Source organism: Plutella xylostella, chromosome 12 (assembly GCF_932276165.1).
Source record: "Plutella xylostella chromosome 12, ilPluXylo3.1, whole genome shotgun sequence".
NCBI classification, from domain to species: Eukaryota; Metazoa; Arthropoda; class Insecta; order Lepidoptera; family Plutellidae; genus Plutella; species Plutella xylostella.
Genome location: NC_063992.1, coordinates 7,794,700 through 7,817,414, shown reverse-complemented (window position 1 = coordinate 7,817,414; position 22,715 = coordinate 7,794,700). Strand labels below are relative to the sequence as shown.

The 22,715-nt window shown below is 38.6% G+C and overlaps 1 protein-coding gene across 2 annotated transcripts in view; it reads left to right on the top strand.

Moving 5' to 3' along the window:
- LOC105384984 (polypeptide N-acetylgalactosaminyltransferase 2) overlaps positions 1-22,201 on the top strand; it is a 50,193-nt gene extending 27,992 nt beyond the window's left edge. For both annotated transcript variants that reach the window (XM_048624691.1, XM_048624690.1), the window contains exons 3-10: positions 370-468; positions 887-954; positions 1,319-1,506; positions 15,696-15,809; positions 18,568-18,746; positions 19,296-19,502; positions 19,870-20,042; positions 21,610-22,201. In XM_048624691.1, coding sequence (XP_048480648.1) covers positions 370-468; positions 887-954; positions 1,319-1,506; positions 15,696-15,809; positions 18,568-18,746; positions 19,296-19,502; positions 19,870-20,042; positions 21,610-21,881 — 1,300 coding nt within the window. In that variant the 3' untranslated portion in view covers positions 21,882-22,201. The remainder of the gene's footprint in view (positions 1-369; positions 469-886; positions 955-1,318; positions 1,507-15,695; positions 15,810-18,567; positions 18,747-19,295; positions 19,503-19,869; positions 20,043-21,609) is intronic.
- The last annotated feature ends 514 nt before the right edge of the window (positions 22,202-22,715 follow it).

Genomic DNA, 22,715 nt, shown 5'->3' with positions numbered 1-22,715 from the left:
CGCCACAACACTCGGTCCTCGGCCGTTCTCATCCAGCCACTACCGACTACCCGCCTAAGGTCGTCGGTAAACATTAGATATGGAAAGAAATTTTCAAAGACATTAGCAGCAGGCTCATAGAAGACTCAAGGGACCCTAGGGCTGGCTCTTACCTCTCACAAAGGCTAAGAATCGCCATACAGCGAGGTAACGCGGCCAGCGTCTTGGGTACCCTACCCGACAGCGGCGGCAATCTGGCCAACATTTTCTTTTTAGTTTAGTTTTAATGATTTAGTTAGTAGTTAATTATATAATCATGTTATTTAAGGTTTTGTAAACGTTATTCAAAATACCAAATGATATAGAAATAAAACATATTATAACATCCAGGTGCCGGCTGAAGAAGTTCGACGCGGACCTCCCTCAGACGAGCGTCATCATCACCTTCCACAACGAGGCCAGGTCCACGCTGCTCAGGACTATCGTCAGGTCAGTATTACATGTAACTACTCATGCCTAGTTTCACCATAGTCTGTTAGATCATTAACACCCCTGTTACATTGTGATGTCATACCGAAGTATATGACCGAAGTAACTACAACTCGTGTTTGATCTATACAACTTCTACACTAATAATGTAAAAATAATAAAATTGTATTGTTGGTTTGTTGATATTAATTAGGCTCCAAAAGTACGAGTCAGAATAAATAAAAACTTGCATCATTATATTATAAATCAATATTACGCCACAGTGTTTTTCACTACAGGAAACTTTAAGCTCGCGCGGAAGCTAACTACCTTCTCACTGCATTTGCGCGGTCTAAAAAGTCTGAAACAAAAAAATTATCCGCGATGTTCAGATATAGCCGTTGTGAAATAAGTGATTTATGAACGTTTTTGTTTACAGTGTGATCAACAGAAGTCCGGAGCACCTATTGAAGGAAATAATTTTAGTCGACGATTTTAGTGATAATGGTAAGTTTAAACGTAGTTTTTAGTAAGACATAATATTATACCATACCTACCTATAAAATCTTAAGGCTTCGCCACCAGTGTGTGTAGGCTGTAACTGTAAATCACTAACGTCCGATTACACCATTGAAGAATAAGGCTTATCTAAAATTTATAAGTCTATTTACTCGAGACTGGAGAGAGTACGAAATTATCTTCAACATTAAGTCGTTGCATATTCCCGACTAAATAGGTGACTTATTTTCGGATACGCCTTATTTTTCAAATGCGAAATGAGTTGTTAGTCAAATTAGAATGCTCCTGCCACTGCATATCAATCTGCTATTACTGTACTCCAGCAAATCACCACATATCCATTCCCCCACAGCGGAAGACGGGGCAGCGCTCCGCTCCATAAACAAAGTCCGAGTGATCCGCAACTCCAAACGCGAGGGTCTGATGCGGTCGCGGGTGCGCGGGGCGGGGGCGGCGCGCGCCCCCACGCTCACCTTCCTGGACTCGCACGTGGAGTGCAACGCGCACTGGCTGGAGCCCCTGCTGCAGAGGATCAAGGAGGTACGACCACTACTCTTTCAAAGGACTTTAAGCCCATTACGACCAAATGAAATGTATAGCAGCCATGCTTTGACAGTATACGGACAGAAAGAAACATACATAGATTTAATGCCGACATTAGCTTTGTTCCTTTCTGCAACTGAACGTTTACGTGGTTTAGATTCGTACGGGTGACATCTGCTATATAGGGACGTTTTACTATCCAATCGAGTGGTAATGTTTGTACCTAGGTGATAGGTGTCATCCGCATTATTCTATAATAGCTCGAATATACTAGTACAGTGTGTATACCTTTATGTGGGAAAACGTGTTTGTTAACTGTTACTGAGTTGTATGATGGAACTTTAAACTGGCATACTAAGTACCTAAAAATTGTAGGTACTAGATATAAGTAAAAATTGTAATAGATTATAAGGAAAAAGTTGAAAAGATGCTCGAGGAGTTTCTTTCGCCATTTCTTTCCTTCTCAATGACGGGGCCTTTGTGAAATGGTGGTAGATGACTATCGACAAATAATTGTAAAATTTTACGTCGATTAAACCATTTGAATTTGAATTTGAATTTGACCTACAATTTAAGCTCGACTTGACCTTTAATATTTCTATGTCTGACAGTGTCTGTCTGAATGATGTTAAAGCTAGGCCATAGAGCTTAGTTTAAAGTTAGCATCTGTATAGTCTACTCGAAATATGTGAAATATTCGAATGAACTATTGATTCCTTTTATTCATTTCATTCGAAACACGTTACTTAATGCCTTCCTCTGACACACCGTCGGATCGTTCACTGATAAAATGTACTGTAAAGTAGTTATGAAACATTTACATAACCCCTAGTTACCTAGGTGAGATTTTGTTGTCAGCACCTAAGTATCTAAGCAATTAATTTCATTACACTGACCCGCTCATCCGGTGATCTAGCTAGATGACTGTATCTTCTGTAATTTACTACATAAATTGCATGTTTCTTTGTAACTAACTACTCTGTGTTATGTGCTAGTTCTATTGTGAGACACACAACAAACAATAGACAGGTGGACATCGTGTTACATAAGTTATTTAGGTATGTAGTTCAGACTTTCAGACCTACATAGGTGGCTAAACGTACACTGGCTAGTGGGAAACACCTTTTGTGTAACACTCGCATCTGCACATTTGTTTAATGTGGCAGCTTAACTTTATATTTGGGACTTGGGTACAGTAAAATATTAAATCGTTTATATTTTTTCATACGGTATGGAATCCTCTCCTTAGTATCGTTAGATTGAATTAGGTCAGACAGAGCGCTTAGGTCATAATGCTATACCGTTTATTTTTTTATCATATTTCCAATGATTATTACTATAATAATGGAAGGTGCGATTTCTAACCTATTTTACCTATCCATGAAACCGTTTATTTACGCAAGCAAACAAATCAAAATTTCAATCCATATTTTATTTCAAAACTGAAAGCAGGTAGTGGAAACGCCAATAACAGCACCGAAGGCAATTTAAACGTGAAATACGATCAAAAGGAACTTCGTAACTAGTGGATGAACAGTTTGTCAGTTCCTTTCAATAAAACGTCCACATTATACACGATCAGTGGGCGCTCGCTTAACATGCAAACTACATTCAAGTACCATACTTGATTACAGCTCGTTCACTTTAACACGGCTCATTTGATTTGCTGTAAAACATTAGGCACGAATTACGATTTGCAGCGGCGAGGTGCTTGAGGGCAGTTTCTAATCAAGTGTATGCTACACTTGAATACAATGTATAAAATAATAGCTCATGAATTTAAATACCTTTCGAATTAATTAATAAATGGTGTTAACAAAATAATTAAAAAGTAAATAAGTATTCAATTTTAAAATTAAATAAGTATTTAAATAAATTGGGGCCATTTGCTCTCGAGTGTATTATTGTGGTATTTTCCATGAGCGTCACAACACGCTCGGTCTTATACCATAACAAATCAATGAGCTAAATTAATGTGAGCTGACTGTACATCATGTACCTACTTACCTGTGGAAGTCTTGCGCGAGTGCATGCAGGAATCGAGGCAATAATCGAGTCATGTGGATCGATATCTCGATTGTCTCGATTTATCATCGTGTTTACTCGAGCTGCATCGATACCGGATGTCCTGACTGTATAAGGAAGTGGCTGCGGATTGCGGAGGTGTTAGTGGACTTGCGTTTTTAATTATTATTATGTAATTAGTATCAACTGTTATAATAATTATAACAGTTTATTATGTACTGTGAAGATGCCAAATAGGTGTAAACTTTTGCATAGAATCAACATAATAAGAAAAATAAAGGGCAAGAGAAGACCTGGCCGTAGAAGAACTCACCGGCCACAGAACCTCACCGAATTGTTCAATATGTACACCATAGAGCTGTTCCGAGCAGCAACATCCCGCGCCCAAGTGGCCATAATGATAGCCAATGCAACCTACGATATAGGAAGATTATAAGAAAGAACATAATAGACAACAATCATATAAATTGTAATAAACGAATTATTGTTCAAAGCTAGCGCCTTGTGAGTCGCGTGCTAAGAGCTCTTCACAGTTACGGAGAAGCTCTTGTCAACACTCGTGTCAGACAAATTCACTTAGTTAGCACGAGAAAAATACTGGGCTGTTCCTGACACAGCCTTCGTTATGACCTCAAAACTAGAGTAGGTATATCTATGAAGGTAATTTTTTCATAAACTAAATAAAATAATTAATTAATAAATGCACACCACCATGGAAAATGTTATCTAGGCCAACCATAACAGCTGGCATTCTTAACAGGTTTCATGTCTTCTTATAAGGTTTTATGTAACACCAACCTCTCTAACACTTACTTTATGTGCCCTAAACAATCCTATACCACAATATCATAGTTATAGTATTTAGCGCATCCGTTTCTTTACCATTTAATTATTCTCTTTGTGGTCTGTACCTCTATAACGGTAATGTGCATTAATAATAATAATGTCTCGGTGATTATTTTAGGACTTACGTTGGACAGTAATGGAATAGCCCATGCATAATAAAGCACCAACATTATGTCATTCTTAACAAATAAACCCGACCCATTGAATAGTGATGAGGTCAATTAATTTTACTGACACTCAAGTATTTATTTCATCTACAAGTTGAGTTCAAATAACAAACCGGTCTGTCGCTATAAAAAATAAAGAATTTGAATTGTAAACTCTGACCTTAGTTATATAGATGACAAATGTGCTGTTAACGTGTTAACATCGATTGCACATACGGGTTTTTTTCGGAACACCGATGATGTCGTTTTCTAAATTAATATTAAAATCTATACAGTATATAGGTAAGTTTAGTTATTTATGGTAATGGAATAACGAGACAGGCAAGAGAAAAAAACATTAATGAGATAAGGATGTCTGACAATGAACTGAGCTGCAGTAACTGATCACTCAAAATTTTAGCCAAGTCAAGTTACACTTTGACTAAAACTTCAATACCATTTATTCTAAACGAAGAGGTCACCACAACTGGACCTGAATGGCGACTGAAGCGTTTTGAATAAATCCACCATAAATAAACCACAATATTTACAAAACAAACCTGCCACACAAAAAGTTTTACAAAAGCTCTGTTATTTATTCATAGTGTGGCGGTGTGGCAAGCTCGCGGCGCGATGTGAATGTTGCGAGACCTTGACATTAAAAATTGTCGAGTATGCCCTGTGAGACCTCCGTCCTAGGCCAAGTTTTAAGAGATTTCGGTCTTATTGAAGTACAAGTACATGGACCCTAGCACCAAAAACATATAATAGTGTCAGTTTATATCTATGAGAAAACATGAAGTTATATACCCAACATAATTATGTTGTATGTAGGTATTTGTAATGAATGACTATGGATATTAGAATTAGTTTTCATAATAATGATTATTGTTATAGTGTTTATCTTCTTTTGTAAATAAATAAATTCTATAGTAATACGATGACGTAGTGAGAATATCTTGACTTTTAAAGGTATAGCTTACCGGATCAACTGCAGCATTCCAAATGTATCTACACGAAATACTATCTACAGCCCTAGCAACGGGAGTCGTGGAGGCTAGTACTTAAGGCAACTTGCATTAAATTGATGAAAGGATTAGGACTCTGATGATAATTTTTACGGATTCTTGTAAGTAATTTAAGTAGGAAATCACTTTGAATTAGATTTGATAAAATTCATATATACTTACCTATAGATATAAATGATCTCTCTCTAGGTTTATGTACTTGCGGCGGGTACTAAGGTTGATCCGAAATTCATTAAATTGACATTATTCATACTGTATTTATCAAGTCATGTTAAGTATGACAGCAGTTTGTAATTAATTAGCAATAACATTTGGTTTTCGTTGACACAACATAATAGGGAATATGCGTAATTTTTTTTTATACTTTTATTGGATAGTTTTACATCACTTTATTATAGTAAAAAAAAATTCAACGCCAAAATAAGTAATTTAAGGTATTTTAAAGAAAGTTAAAAAATGACAACCATCACGACCACTTTGAAATTCCCGTCAGGATGGCGGGCTGTCGTGACGTCATAATCGTTTAATTTCACGGCTCAGAATAATGAGTCCCGTCAGTCGGCATAGATTTTTTACCTAATCAAGTAATCACAGAGTACTTTTGTATTTTCAACAAACCAATGTTGTCATGGTAACAAACGAAAAAGGAAGTGTATAAAGTGTGATCAGTGGCTGTTTTGTAATGGTAATAAAGTGTGACCAGTGGCTGTTTTGTAATGGGAGCTCGTAAATAGCTGCTAGTAGCTCTTTTGAAATGGGAGCGCGCAAACCAGAGGACCTTTGTACACAATATTACGCTATTATGGCAATATGAATATAAAGTAATATTTGTATTGTATGTAAGTACTTACTGTAACTTTGGTTCTCAGTAAGAGAGACTAGGGTTAGTGGGTCATTCTATTCTATTATCTGTGGGGGTGTAAGAACCTGCACCTGGCTCTCTTGAATGGAACCATTGTGCATATCTCAAAGGTCTAAACCCCCTTATCTAAACTATCGAATAAGAGTATAAAAATATATGCATATTCCCTAATATTTGGGCACACGGCTCTCGACTTTTCAATAGTCTTTGCTGTCCTTTTCCGCAGCTGGCCACAGTTTACTCGTTCATACTGAGTAATAAATTTAATGTGTCCAGTTCTTCTGATTACGAGAATTCTTCCATAACTTAATTTAGAAAAAAATAACAACTTTTGAAATATACTAACGACTGCCATTATAACCTAAAAGCAGAAAGAGCAACTTGTGTCATGTTCATGTCATAATACTTACAATACAAATTTAATTTTATTGTGTTGCAATATGGAGCATATTTGAGTGGCTCGTTGACTAGCGAATGGCTGTTTACGCCTCATTACAATAGAACAACTAGTGGCAGCCCATACACTACCAACAAAAAATATAAAAAGTCCTAAACTTTGCAAACAAACAAGCATATCAAACAAGAAGTGGAGAGGTTATAGGAGGCTAGGATCTACTCGTATTGGAAGAATTTTTATGGGATCCATCGTATCTGATCACAACGAGCATCACAAATACTCGGTGACATTAACATTTCTTTGTTTACACTTGACATTTATTTAACTATAAATAAATATAAATAAATAAATATGTGGGGACATCTCACACACGGCCATCCGACCCCAAGCTAGGCAGAACCTGTGTTATGGGTGTCGGACAGCTGATATATCTACACAAATACATAGATAGATAGATACTAAATATAAATATCAACACCCAAGACCTATACGCAAACGCAAAGAAGTTATTATTCTGAGATTGATATATAAAGAATTATGACGTCACATCCGCCCTAAGAAAATGGGTGACATTTCTCGGAAGTTAGAATTTACCGAAGTTTTTTTGTACTTTTCAACTTCATTTACTTGCTCAAAAATAAATTATAATCAAAAATAATGATGGAGTCGTAGTTATGAAACAACAAAGTTTATTATAAATAATATTTGACCTTTATTTGAACCACTTGCATATTCCCTATTTCAACAAAAGAACAATGAAGTTAAGGTTTTGACAAAGCGAACTGTACAACATTGTACATTGAACCTTCGGTTGTTATAATTCGCTTTTGAAATAATGATCCGTTAGGATATCCCATGGACCAGCACAGTCATCTTACATGATATATTTTATAAAGTAAGTATATTAAAGTATCAAGAAGTTTCCATAATGATTCTGAAGGCAGTTTTACATTTAACAAAACAGCAAAAACTTGATTACAATTTATTGATATCTGTAATAGAAAGTAAAATGTTTAACAAATATCTTTTGTTCATTCTTCCATTCACTTATACAGTTTGCATAACCACAATAAAATGTTGCACGTCTCATGATTATTTTTTGCAACAAAGGGTTTCGTAAATTAAAAAGGAATGTTCATAAGGATTATTACGACCCTTTCGGTACATAAGCCACATTGGTATCCCAAAAAGCTCATTATTTAAATATACATACCCACAACCTCAATTACGTGAAATAAATAATCCATTTCCTATCCTTACTAATATTATAAATGTGAAAGTAACTGTGTCTGTCTGTCTGTCTGTCTGTCTGTCTGTCTGTCTGTCTGTCTGTCTGTCTGTCTGTTACTCTTTCACGCCAAAACTACTGAACGGATTTGAATGAAATTTGGTATACATATGGTCTAGACTCTGAGAAAGAACATAGGCTACTTTTTATCCCGGAATTCCCACGGGAAAACTTTTTAAGGCGAAGCGAAGCTCGCGGGGACAGCTAGTAATATATAAAAGTTTGCAAGAAGTTACCTAACCTTAGCTTTAGTATTCCTCGTTATTTGCAGTTCGTAATGGGAAATAGGTCACTATTTGTTCTGAAACGGTGCCGGTGGCATGCAAATTTAGCGCAATACTGGTCTAGAACATCTAGATGTTTCTAGATAGTGTCTAGTCTGTCTGTCTGTGTGTTGTAATCTATCAATCGTTTTCCTTGTGTATTTGAGACAAGCATGATCTATTGAGATTACATTTGTAATCACAATCGTTGTTGGTACGTATAGGTACTTAAGATAAGATGTTATTTTACGTATTACTAAAAAAACTACTTGTGCTAAAATGTTACAAATTCAAATTTAAGTTAAAATAAAGGTTTATATTTTTTATAATTATGCCTTAACTATTTTAACTCAAAATTACACAGAAAAAAACAAAAATTTGGTTCACATTTTTTTTTTCTTGAAATATCTTCAACTGGTGACAAACCACGGCGTCCATCAAATTTCTACCTAATGAGATCATAGCTCGGTGGTTCGACCATAAACCAGCAATATAGGTCTTATTGCTTACATAAGCGAGTAGGAACAACGCGATGCAGTAGCTTGTGGTTACTCAAGTATCCCGGATACCTTATTCAGGAAAACACTGCGTTTTCAAAGTAGTTGTGAATCCTGTAAATATTGTAGGAGTGTAGGAGCATTCGGTACTATTAGAGCCGATTTTCAATTGTCTGATAATATTAGTCGTTATAGAATAATGTCGCTGTCCCATTTCAGATGCGACAGTATCTGTCGTTATCTGACAATTGAAAAATCTGATTACAATTATAAATGAGATTATTGGTGGGTTATAGAACGAATTATCTACGTGGATAAAGATGCCATAACTGATGGATAGGCGGTCGGGGAACAAAAGAAAATAATTTAAATCGATCTCCTTCGATGATGCCTATAGTCCATCAGTAAGCGACTATCGGTTGAAAACTACATATGTGAATTGTGCGTGCTTATATCGATACGCCACACACCAGGAGCGAGGAAACGCACCACAAACTTATAGAATAGCAGAGATAACCTGAATAGGGGCATGTGATTTAATGCACTGCAGTGTACGATACAGTACATTGCACAACATTAGGTACAGCTCGGACCATCCGCGGTTGTCCTTTCACTGCAGTCAACCGCTAATTTTGTCGTAAAGTACTCGTATACTACACCTATTACTTATAAATCGTGTTCCGATAGAAATAATCACTTTGATGTTGAAATAAATGATCGCTGTTAAAGTTTATGGCTCCATAAGAGAGCATTAGTTTCAATGTACTTACAAAATCGATATCAATTTAAAGTTATGTTGCTGAGTCTCATTTGCGGTATCATTATGTGGTTGGATTATGTAAAATGTATTTTTTAAATAAATATGTTAGTAGTATTTTATATACATATTCACGTCACGACTAGCTCCCCTAAGAGGTAGTAATAGTCAGAAGTTACTGGGAGGCGAGTCACCCGCTTTTCGCTGTACATGTTCGCGACAATCGATAGATAGAGTAGATAACTCGCGAAGGTTCTGGAACATTCTATCACTTTCCAGTATTTTCGATAAAGTTCTAGAAGGATTAGTATGGATTCAATAGATCTACAATAGTCTGGAAGCTTCTAGAACAATAGTTAGAGAATGTTCCACAACGTCCGCGAACTTTCTAGATGCTAAGTTAGGTACTTATAGTTAGTAGATAAGTATGGATTGTTCTACCTACTTAGTAATAATAATAATAAATAGTGTGACCTCGAGTATCTCTGGAACTTTCGGGAAGATCGCTCGCCGGCCTATATAAAGCGAGGTGTCCGGCGCACATTAAGTTCAGTTTAATAGTAACAGTCGAACAGTTCAGTTTAATAGTAACAGTCGAACAGTTCAGTTCTAATAGAAAGCTCGAACAGTGAACAACTCCAGAGACACTCGAGGTGAATAGTGAAAATTAATACTGGTGTTTTCTTTTAAGATAGTACCATCCGGCATTCGTAATAGTTGTGAGTCGTGTCGAAGGGGCTCACATTTATGGTCCTTCGAGCCGGATAGTTATAGTCGAACCGGCTTTCGCATTCGTTCGTGAAGTGACCTTACATTTATGGTCATTCGTGCATCCGGATTGGAAGATAAGAAGATGCCTGTAACGAGGTCTCAGAAGTCGTACGCAGTGAAGAGGACTACGGACGAGAAATCTGCCGTCTCCACGACGAGGTCTGCAGATGCAACGGAGTACGCATCGGCATTGGGTGCAACCACAGGAGGTACACCAGGTCCACAACCGCCGTCAGAGCCGACGACGGAGACGCTGTCCCCTCCATTGTTGCCACCCTGCCCTATAGTCGACGCCGGTGTCACAACTGCCGTTGCCCCCACCGCCGCAGTCAGCGCTGCAATAGATAGTGTCGAGTCAACATCGACAAATCAAGGAAGATCACGTCTTTCGTTTTCATCGCACTCCACTGCTTCTCGTGCACGGCGAAGAGAATTGGCCCAGGCTCGATTGGAACTTCTCGAGCGACGAAAAGTGGCGGCCATTGCTAAAGCTGAGGCAGCTATGTTTGATGTTGAATTGGCTGCAGCCAAGGTTGCCGTGCTAGAAGATGACTCGGAAGAGGAGCAGATAGAAGAAGAGGATGGAAACATCAAAATGGCGCGCACATCCGAGTGGGTGCGGAGAAGTACACCCGCACTCTCACCGCAAGACGTCGTCGCGTGCCAAGTCCTGCCTGAACCTGCGGGACCAGGATGCTATGCTGCACAAGCAGCCATGATTGAAGAACGAGGAAGCGCATATCATGCGCCAGAGATGCCCATTAGCGTGAAGGCTAATGAACCTGTTGTGATGAAGCACGACTATGAGGAGCTCGCTGCTGCCATAGGTTCTGCTGTTGCACGTTCCATGCAGCATACAAGTTCGAGAATAGTGGAACTGCCATACTTTAATGGTGCATCAACAGATTGGTTGCCATTTAAAAGAGCCTTTGAGGAATCTGAGTATCAACTCAGTGAACAGGAGAACCTGGCAAGATTGCGCAGGAGTTTGCGAGGCCTTGCTAAAGAGGCAGTGCATTGTCTCTTTGTTAGAGCAACAACAGCGCGTGAAGTTATGGAGCTTTTAGAACTTAGATTCGGCCGTCCAGAAGCAATCGCCATGGCTGAATTAAATAAGTTGCGCAGCTTACCGAAGTTATCCGCAAACCCAAGTGATATCTGCGTGTTCGCCTCGAAAATTATGAACATGACGGCAACTATACGAGCACTTGAGAAGCCCCATCATTTGTATAACGCGGAAGTCGTGCGGGCAGTCGTCGAAAAGATGCCGTCTGCTTTACAGTTTCAATACTACAGGTTCAACAAAGAACAACCAAAAGACCAGCCGAATCTCATCACGTTAACCAACTTCTTCAAAGTTGTATCCAGTGAAGTTGGTGAATTTGCTTCAGCTGAAATTGTTACTGCTGAAGACCGGCGGGAGCCTCATTCAAGAAAACCACAGCGAATTCATCATGTCACAGACACGTCAACGGCGTATAACGCGCACTCGTGTCCGGTCTGCAAACGTGAACACAGTATCACAGATTGTTACATGATGAAGAAAACCAGCGTACAAGAAAGATGGGAACTGGCGAAAGCACATAAGCTTTGCTTCCGCTGTCTTAAAGTTCGACGGTTCGGCCACGTATGCAAGTTTAAGCAATGTGATGAAAATGGGTGCCAGTCATCACATCACCCAATGTTACACACGGACACTGCGAAGACTACATACAGTGTAACATCGCAAGTAAACGCAGTTAGAGTAGAGGCGACGAGAGAAAAAGTGAACTATGTGTCAAGAGACTTATCCTTTGACCCTGAATCGAAAGAAGTCGTCGTCAGCCAACCTGTGGTGGAAATCTTGCCCTGCCTTCTCCCGCCTGAAGCTGTGGGAAACGTCGTATCAAGCGGAGTTACGCCTGAACCTGCGGAAGTAGTCGTCGCCGGTGAAAACCGGCGGGAGCCACAGCGGAACAAACCGCTGCAGGGAAATAGAGTGGCTCCTGAAAATAGTGTAACATCGACAAGTGAGCCAGTCAGTGCTGAAAGTGAGGGTCCTACACTGCCGCCCTCAGCTGAAGTCGTCGGAGCACTCACACCATCCATAGACACAATCAAAGATCGTAGTCTAGAGAATCGTAGGATGAGTGTGAGTGCCATAAAAACGGTTCATCTCCCTACAGAATTCGATAGTCCTACAGATAGTGAGACAGATCGGCATGCGTTGCCGTTTCTGGCGGACAAATCAAAGAGTTTACCGGCGGGAGAGACCGAACTGCTGTGGAAAGTAGTGTCCAACAGCAAGTGTGACTTGGCAGTTAGAAGACTGGATCTCATAGACAAGAAATTAACGGACAAGTATTGGGCACGATGGATGAAGAAGTATATGCGAGGTTCTCAACATAGACGAGACGGAGTCATGAATCCTGCGGCACTCTACCTTGGGGATGATCGAGGAGCTACCCATCGACGAAGATGTCGCGACCGCGGATAGTTCAGCTACAAGAGCTGCGGCGGGAGTAATGTTCGCGACAATCGATAGATAGAGTAGATAACTCGCGAAGGTTCTGGAACATTCTATCACTTTCCAGTATTTTCGATAAAGTTCTAGAAGGATTAGTATGGATTCAATAGATCTACAATAGTCTGGAAGCTTCTAGAACAATAGTTAGAGAATGTTCCACAACGTCCGCGAACTTTCTAGATGCTAAGTTAGGTACTTATAGTTAGTAGATAAGTATGGATTGTTCTACCTACTTAGTAATAATAATAATAAATAGTGTGACCTCGAGTATCTCTGGAACTTTCGGGAAGATCGCTCGCCGGCCTATATAAAGCGAGGTGTCCGGCGCACATTAAGTTCAGTTTAATAGTAACAGTCGAACAGTTCAGTTTAATAGTAACAGTCGAACAGTTCAGTTCTAATAGAAAGCTCGAACAGTGAACAACTCCAGAGACACTCGAGGTGAATAGTGAAAATTAATACTGGTGTTTTCTTTTAAATTCGTACCACCCGGCATTCGTTTTAGTTGTGAGTCGTGTCGAAGGGGCTCACAGTACATACATTAAATTTGTGCTCACGTAAAAGGTGGCGAGCCATTAAATTTTAATTGCCATTTTCGAGTACAATACACATAGAATCTAGATGTGCAAATATGTACATATTATATGTTATAGATAGATAGAATTCATTCCTATGAAATACTAATGAAGAGACCTAACACTCGAGACATTATAATAAGCTTATTTCTCACGCATTATAATCTCATTATTACATTCTAGTTCTGCGTATACCCAACCAAATGACCCTGACAGACATACTACGTAACTTTCGCACGTATACAGCGAGCGCGAATGTACAATACCGGTTTTCATACTGACATTCGCCTACAAATCCATATGGAAGACCTTGACAGATGAAATTAAGCATTTCTTAAGTACTGCTTAAAATATTCAAATCATGAGGCTTTTAAGTAAACTCGTAGATTTAGCGGTTACGTCATTCGCAACTCAAGACTATGGTAAAAGTGGTTAGGAGCCATGATTATATCATAAATAAATAATGATAATCACAACCAGCGAACCCATTATCTATTAGATTCTAGGTTACACATGCCAAGTTTCGGGCAAAAGCTACCATATACCCATCTATCAATAATGAACTTGTAGTAAGTAAGGTAGGGACTTCAGTATGATTATAGTTTTATAATAGTAGAGTACTTATCAAGCGTGTCTTATATCTGCCATCAAAACGTAAATAAGTTTATTTATAAAACAGCCAAGTCTCGCAACTCAACCGCAAAAATTTAAGTCGGTTTATTTCAGTCTCTACAAATGTTTCACCTATATCTTAACTTAAGTTAAAACGTTATCTCGTAGTGACCATAGGTATATAAAATCTTCGTTTTCTTAAATAAATAGATTGATTTGGTAATCGCACTAATTAATCCTATTTAATATGAATCTATAACTGTAACTATGTATTAGGAGTTAGGCTCAGATCTCACTGTGATCTACTTTTTGTAATGGCAAAATAAAAAAGTTAGTGAAAAACAGTTAGTTGTTAAAACAAAGGAAGGAAAATGTACCTGGTACAAGGAAAATAGTATCAACGTTATGATATTACGATTTCTACGTGTCAGGGTCACTCCATGTGCCTGTGTCACGTTGACCATTCAGACTTAATGAGCGTTGATTCCGACAAGCCGACCTTGACGAAAAACTTGGGAAATAATTTCTCTAATAGGGTTTTACTTTTGTTGAAGTTATTGCTTTACATGGGACATAGAACAACATGGACTCGGGTGTACAACATACATACTCAATGAATGGAAAGAAATAAGTTGTATTTAAAACATTTAACATTATTACTAAAATTAGTACATTAGGTACCCGAGTCCGCGTTATTCTATGATTAGTAGTTATGTAATAAAAAGCCAGATTTTACGGATGCTACTAATTGCTGATGCCTAAACAAATAATCGTCGCATAGTTTTAAATATTGAAAAAAAACGGTTTTATTGAAACAACAACATGCCCAAAATACTTTAAATTGCTGTAGGAGTCTGAAATTATACTTTTTTATATGAAACATATAACATTGCCTACATACTAACGTCTTCTTACGTGCTGCTACTCGGGTCTCACACAAATTGAATTTTCCATATCAGATGCCTTAATCCCTTGGGCTGACCTGAAGTCAACTGCCGGGTCGTAATGTCACACACACACACACACACACATAATCATCATTACATGCATGAGTGTGTGTTGCAGTGGAGACTTAATTAATGATTCATTCTTGATTATCAACGACACCAGAGTTTATCCGGTGAAAAGGTTAATTAATGAATATATTCTCTATACTATTAATGGCTTAACTGTTAGTTTGTATTTATTGTGCTATTCGAAGTTATTAAGCAAACAGTTTATTAAATAATCTTATTTGATAAGAATTTCCAAGATAGGTGTAAGCAATACATAATTTTACCCCCATTTTAGTATTAATAACTTACTTAAAACCTCCGTTGAACAAACGAGAATAATTTACTCTAACATCACAGGATGGTTGGCCACATCATCATCATCCATCACTTAAGGCGGGAACAGACGGTTCATTCGAGTGAACATTCACTCGAGTGAACGGTTGACTTTTGTTTCATTTTGAGTTAACACGTATCATTTCGAGTGAAAGATGACGAATGAAAGACAAGAATAAACCGTCTGATCCCGCCTTTATAAAATTGTAATAAAATGTACCACCTTCTAATTTTTTTGTAAAATGTAAGTACATACTTACTAAAGTATTTTTGTTTCTTTTCCAGGACCCGACGCGCGTGGTGTGTCCGATCATCGACGTGATCAGCATGGACACGTTCCAGTACATCGGCGCCTCCGCTGATCTGCGCGGAGGATTCGACTGGAACCTCGTCTTCAAGGTACGCACACGGTTACTCTTACTTAGGGTGTCGATGACTAACACTGGAGTTGGGGTAGGGTTTTGTCACTGTGGTGACAGGTAAACATGTTCTGGAGTGGATACCGCGACTAGGCACGGCTAGATTGGGTGACGACTTGCGAAAGGTGGCTGGTAATTATTGGATGCGGAAAGCTATTGCTTGTGCTTTGGGAGAGGCCTACGTCCAAAGGGCTATTATAGGCCAGAGGCTGGTGATGATAATGATGATGATAGGATTGGCAAATCAGATTAGTTATCAGTCGCCAAAGGTGCGCAAGGTTATTTAATACAGGTTGTTAAAAGGAGTATATGTAAAGAAGTGTAAGCATTTTTTTTGCTAACTTTGTAACGTGATTTACCATGAGTTTGAATTACTTTTTAACACAGTAAAATACACTATCTATCTAATATATTCAAAAATTAACATTCATAATCAGTTTAATCACGAACATGCCTTCTCTTCAAGAGATTTTCCTTAATTTAAAACATGACTCTCAAATAACCGCCACATAATAAAATGAGCTTCATTAAACTTACATAGCATTCATAATTGAATTGCGTAAGACTACATACACGTCTGCCAGTTAACTATAAAGAATATAAAAGCATTGGAATTTCATAAATGGACAAGATGATTATGGATAGCAAGATAAACCGTTTTTGCACATCAAAATTATATCTATATAATACACCTCTATACAATGTATTTATTTATTGTATATCGCAGGTGAACCAATGTACGATTCGTAAATTATTCACAGGAAATAATTGATATATTATGTACTAAGCGATTTACGCATAATGAATGTCTATAGATTATTATTTATCAGGATAAAGCATTGGTTATTTAAATAGGTTAATGTGATGGCTATTTTTATGATTTTGATAACTGATATTTGAAATGCTCTTTAGTATATTCATTCATTAGTTCATGTACATACAAAATCCGTCTGAATATCGTTTCTGGGTCAACAGGAAGCAGGGTGATTTCGTCATAACCTTTTCATTGTATTGAGTACCTGACTACTTGAGAAAAGGTTATTCTTTCCTGGCTTTTGTTTGGCTGGATTTGACTTCGATTTTTTCATGTTTTTAAATTTATGTTTTATATGGTGACCTAATTTTAGTAGACTACATTCCTAGGCGTAAATGCTGCAATGTTTATGACATACTTTTCTAGTGCTGAGATCATTGTGACCTTCCGAAGAGTTTGAGCGCAGGATTAGGCGTCATCGTCAGTAGCTTTCGCATATTAATCGCATTAACCCAGTTTAGAAACTATTATAATTTCGCTTTATTTGAGAGTGTAATCCTAAGAGCGGTGACTCAGATGGTCATTCTGGACCACTTATGATCTATATGAATTAGGAATACCTATACCTATGCGAAAATAATATGTATTTGTTTTTCCGGGGGTACTTCATTGGTCGGTCATTATTATTATAATTCTTTACTTGGTATGGTAATTGTAAAAATGGTTCAAAGACTTTAGAAAAAAACGAGGTCCAAGTGATTTTGGGCTCAAAACAAAGTTCTTGACATATGTATCCAGTTCCACGGCATGTTGCCTTGACCCTGTCACCAGGAGGGTCACTCTGTACTGAAAATGAACGAATATTGAGAGCTGTCGTGTAATAGGCACGTTTAATACAACGAGATAGAGTCGTGGCTCGCGCAGCAGCGTTTTGAAACTTAGTTTTTCGTCATATAGAGTGACCCCCCTGAAGTCACCTCGTACACTCGATTAGGGCATGCAATACCGGAACTATTTTCAATACCGGTATTGAGTTCCGGTATTGCAACTCAATACCGGGATCCCGGTATTAATACCGGTATTAGATTTCCTTGTAATAAATGGCATATATTGTGATTAAAGGTCGTATACGTCAAAATAAAACGAGAAAAAGCAATGAAATTCAGTTTTTTGTAATAGATTTTTACGAGAATTAAGTATTAGAGTTTAAATTTCACAAAAAATATTATTTTTACATCCAGTGTCCGTTTACGCATGGTCATCAAACGGCCGAAAACTGCATCAAACGGTTGGAAACAAGTGCGCTTTCACAGTACATAGGAATAATATATCTTAATCGCTTTATTATAGCCTAAAAAAGTCCGATTCCGGTATTACTTCAATACCGGTATTAACTTTCAATACCGGTATTGAAAAAAGCGTGAATTTTGTCCCTAATACCGGTATTACGAATACCGGTATTTCGGTATTGCATGCCCTACACTCGATCAAATAGTCGGACAGTCATTGCGTTCCGAGGAAATGGGCATTTAGTTACTGTCACAATGTTGTCCTAGTTAAAAATGACTTGGTGTGGTAAAGCCTACTGTGTCAGTTTTAATCGTCAATACTTTCCGCTACTATAGTATTATAATAACTACTAAATTTGCTAACTAGCTTAGTGTGAGAACCCCTGCTACCCATACCTAGTCCAAATAGTTTTTAAACTGTATGATACCCGTTGTGCGTATTTATGTAGCTATTGTATGTATGTTTTAATTAGTTATAATAGGCCACCACACACCGCCCTCTAATGTTTTTGCTTTTTATCTTTGTATATTCAATGTTGCCTGTAAGAGGTCGCTCTTAGCGATAAGGCCGCCTATTGTTCATTGCTCCTAGTTTATAAGTATTCCATGTATGTTTTTCTATTCTTAATCTTTCTTGTGTGTAAAATTAAAAAAAAATAATCATTTTTTCTAAATATTTCTTTCTTAACTCTTAGTGGGAATACCTGAGCCACCAGGAGCGCAGCGCGCGGCTGGCGGACCCCACGCAGGTGATCAGGACGCCCATGATCGCGGGCGGGCTGTTCAGCATGGACCGCCAGTACTTCGAGAAGCTGGGGCGGTACGACATGAAGATGGACGTGTGGGGAGGGGAGAACCTGGAGATCTCGTTCAGGTAATTTTGATTATACTAGCTGTACCCGAGAGCATCAACAAATTTTCCTAGCCTATGTGTTAATCCAGGGTGTCAGCTAACTCCATACCAAATTTCGTCAAAATAGGTTTGTTCAGATAATTATAGTTATATTGGGTTTGAGGGATCTTCTTACTAGCGGGCTAAAGAATGGGGGATTTGTTCCGTGGCTGTTAATTTTATCGCCTGACTTACTCAACTGGAACTATTCCAAAACGTAAGTTAGTGAAACTTAATATTGGATATCGTTCTCGTATATAATGATATCCTTTTTCCAAGGCCGACTAATTTAGTTACTGTTAGTAAATAGGTGTGTTAAAGTATTACTTTTGTAATCGCTGCCAATTAGGACAGAGCCACAATTCCTTAACTCATCCCCCAATTCCGTCAGTTCCGCAAGCGACACCCCTACACGTTCCCGGGCGGCTTAGCTTAGGGACTCTTAGGGAATTCTTTGTCTGATTGGTTGGATTGAATCTGCAATCGCATTCACTCTCCCTGTAACTCACAGCCCTAACTCTTCACTTCCAGGGTGTGGCAATGCGGCGGTTCGCTCGAGATCGTGCCGTGCTCACGAGTAGGCCACGTGTTCCGCAAGCGGCACCCCTACACGTTCCCGGGCGGGTCCGGCGCCGTGTTCGCTCGCAACACGCGGCGCGCCGCCGAGGTCTGGATGGACGACTACAAGGAGCTGTATTACCGCTCGCAGCCGCTGGCTAAAAGCGTGGATTATGGAGAGTGAGTGTGCACTATGCTTTATGCAGTATGTAACCGTCACTAAATCGCGATTCGCCATAAACACTGCTCTGTGATTGGTGGAACGCGTATTAAACGAGTTTATCCACGTCGATAACAAACCCGGGCCGCGGCCGCTGAAAAGTTTAATATGCCTCCTTGTTTTCCTTCTTCTTTTAAAATAGTCCGATTATAATCACGCCTCCCTTAACTGAGTAGGCCTGGAAGACATCGCTGTTAGCGATAAGGCATTTTTATGTAAAGCCCGAAAGACATCACAAGCCACTTTTATCCAGAGCTGAATCCATTCACTCAGTCCACCGTTATCCAGGCAAACCCATATCAACCCATAACCTTCATCCTTCCATAGCCTCTCCGAGCGTCGCGCCCTGCGCGCCCGCCTCCACTGCAAGCCGTTCAAGTGGTACCTGCAGCACGTGTACCCCGAGCTGAAGGTGCCCGCACTGCCTGGAGCCTCGCGAGCACTGCGGCAGGGCCAGCACTGTCTCGACACCATGGGGCATGTCGTCGACGGGACCCTGGGTGAGATGCACTTTGAATATAAGGCCCAGTTTTACCGTACTCTGTCAGATCATAACACGGGATTAGTGGTTGACTTTTGACACAACTGTCAAGAATTTAATATGGAGATGACGTATAATTGATGATTTTTCAATGTAACAGGGGTGTTAATGATCTAACAGACTATGGTGAAACTAGGCAACACAGATTGCTTAGTGCGAGTGATTAGAACGTATTTAGAGACATGGACCACTGAATGATCCAGTGGTTAGTGCTACGCCGAAGGACCCGCCGGATTCGATCCCGGGGCAGTCATTAATAAAACATTTGATAGAATGCAACCCATTTGTAAAGTTAAGAACACCGATAAGACACCTGGAATACTTACATACCTCTTGTGACCTCATGCAGAGTGTTAAACCGCCTTGATCGAGCTAGCATTTTTAACCAAACCATAGCTCTGTTTTGAGTGAAATAACAATGGGGTGTAAGGAAGTGCCAAGTATCTATAAAATATTATAAATACCTATTAACGGTTGTAACCTAACGCAAACTCAAAGACAATGAAGACATTCCATTTGTCACTGTATGCATAAAATACTTACAAGTTTTACTTCCACTCAATGTGGTAGGTCAGGTTATATAATATGATATAGTCAAGAGCATAGTACCTACCTTTTTCCTAGCAGCATAAACACCATAGCCGTAAAACTAGTTCTTGGCCACCGTTTAGTGATTGTCCTATTCTATATCCATATCTAACTCTTTTACCGCAAGAATGAGTTTCTAAAGAGTAACAATAGAACAATGATGCTTTCTTGTTTCATACTGAGCTCCCATGCCTCTGTAAATACAAAACGTGTCTTTCCATGCTAAATCAAGCTAACGATGCCACTGTTCACCGTTAATGTTGTCTTTTCTACGCAATTGTAATAGGTAGATATACATACCTTCAGGTTTCATAGAATAAGAAGATGGGTTAGAAACGTATCAACCATTTTTACATGACTGAGCAATTACCTACCATTCGAACGCGCTATGACATTAAATAATTATAGCAAATTAGTTACTAACTTTTACTTCAGTTACACAACACTGACCTAACACGTATCAATCATACTCATATCCACCCACGTGCCCACGACTTCGGAAGAACGAAAGCAATACGCGATCAGAACGCACGACAAATCACATGCTACATCCATCACTAATTACTAATTATTACAGTCTCATTTCCCACTTCACCAATTAAGTGAATAAAACGGCAATTTCACACTTATTAAACATCACTAATTGCTCTATTTCACTTTCACTGTTAAGTTTATTAAGTGTAACATCTCCGTTAGTAACTTAGTATGGATAAGATATCCATCTATTGTATTGTGTACTCGTAATAATACTAACAGTTCCGGTTTCGATATCTGGCCGGGGCAGATATTTTGACTAAAAGCCCTTTCAATTGAACCCTTTTAGGTCCCTAAAAACCGTATTTTATATCGTTAAAAATAAAAACATCTGACGTAAAACTTGGGAAACGTTTTCACGCAAAATGTTTATCAATAACAAAAATACGGCACTTCGTTTCCAGGAATGTACCCGTGCCACAACATGGGGGGCAACCAGGAGTGGCGGTACGAGGGAGGACAAATCACCCACCACAGCCTCTGCATCTCTCTCTCCGAGGACTTCTCCACCGCCATCCTCGCCTCCTGTGACGTCAACGATGACTTGCAACATTGGGACATCAAGGGCACTATGGTGAAACACGCCAAAATGGACGCCTGTCTAGATACTGACAAGACGTTGCCGTATCTAGCACCCTGTGATCCGGACAAACCCAGTCAACAGTTCACTATGTAAGAGATACTGATATCACTACAAAATGATATTTATACTAAGGTATAAGAATTAGTAGTACATTTAACTAGAGACTGTGAACTTTCCTGCTTGTGATAGTGTAACGCGGTCTAAGTCTGTGCAAATTGTAAATAACTTAATCTCCTGGCATAGCTGGGTTATTGGATTATAATACTGTATCAATCTTCAAAGTTCATTGCTAAAATATAATTTATCTTACATACTATAGGTACATATACTACATAAATACTATGATGCTTTTAACGAGTTACGGTAAACAATATTTCATGTAGTCTCTATACGTATATTGGAACTTACGATGTTTTTACGATTTATATTGAAATCATAAGTAGGCCTAGCTAACTCCATAAAAACTAATCAAGAACTAATACAAAACTATATGGAAGTAGTTACTTTTCTATTTCAAAATCATACTGTACGAAATGGTTAGGCCTTTCAAATAGTGACTGGAATTAAAATAGGTAGCTAACTGTAAATTGAAATCCTCCAATGTAACTTATGATTAGTTTTAATAACGTACTTAATAGATACATAATTTATATCTATGCGTGTGCCTCTATAATGAAGCTTTCCTTTAGGAAGCTTTAAGGTTTCTATGTAGTTACTATTTTCTTAGTATACCTGTAATAATGAATAATAATATGTAGGCACACTACTGTGCTGTTTTTTCAGTTCCATACGTACTGAAAGATTTAATTGCTTAACTTTCCCTGATAGATTCAAAATACATAGAAGTGGTATGGTTATGAGTACCTGCGAAGTATAAAATACGAGTAGGTACGATACGATATAAAAAAGCATTTGTTAAGAATCTAC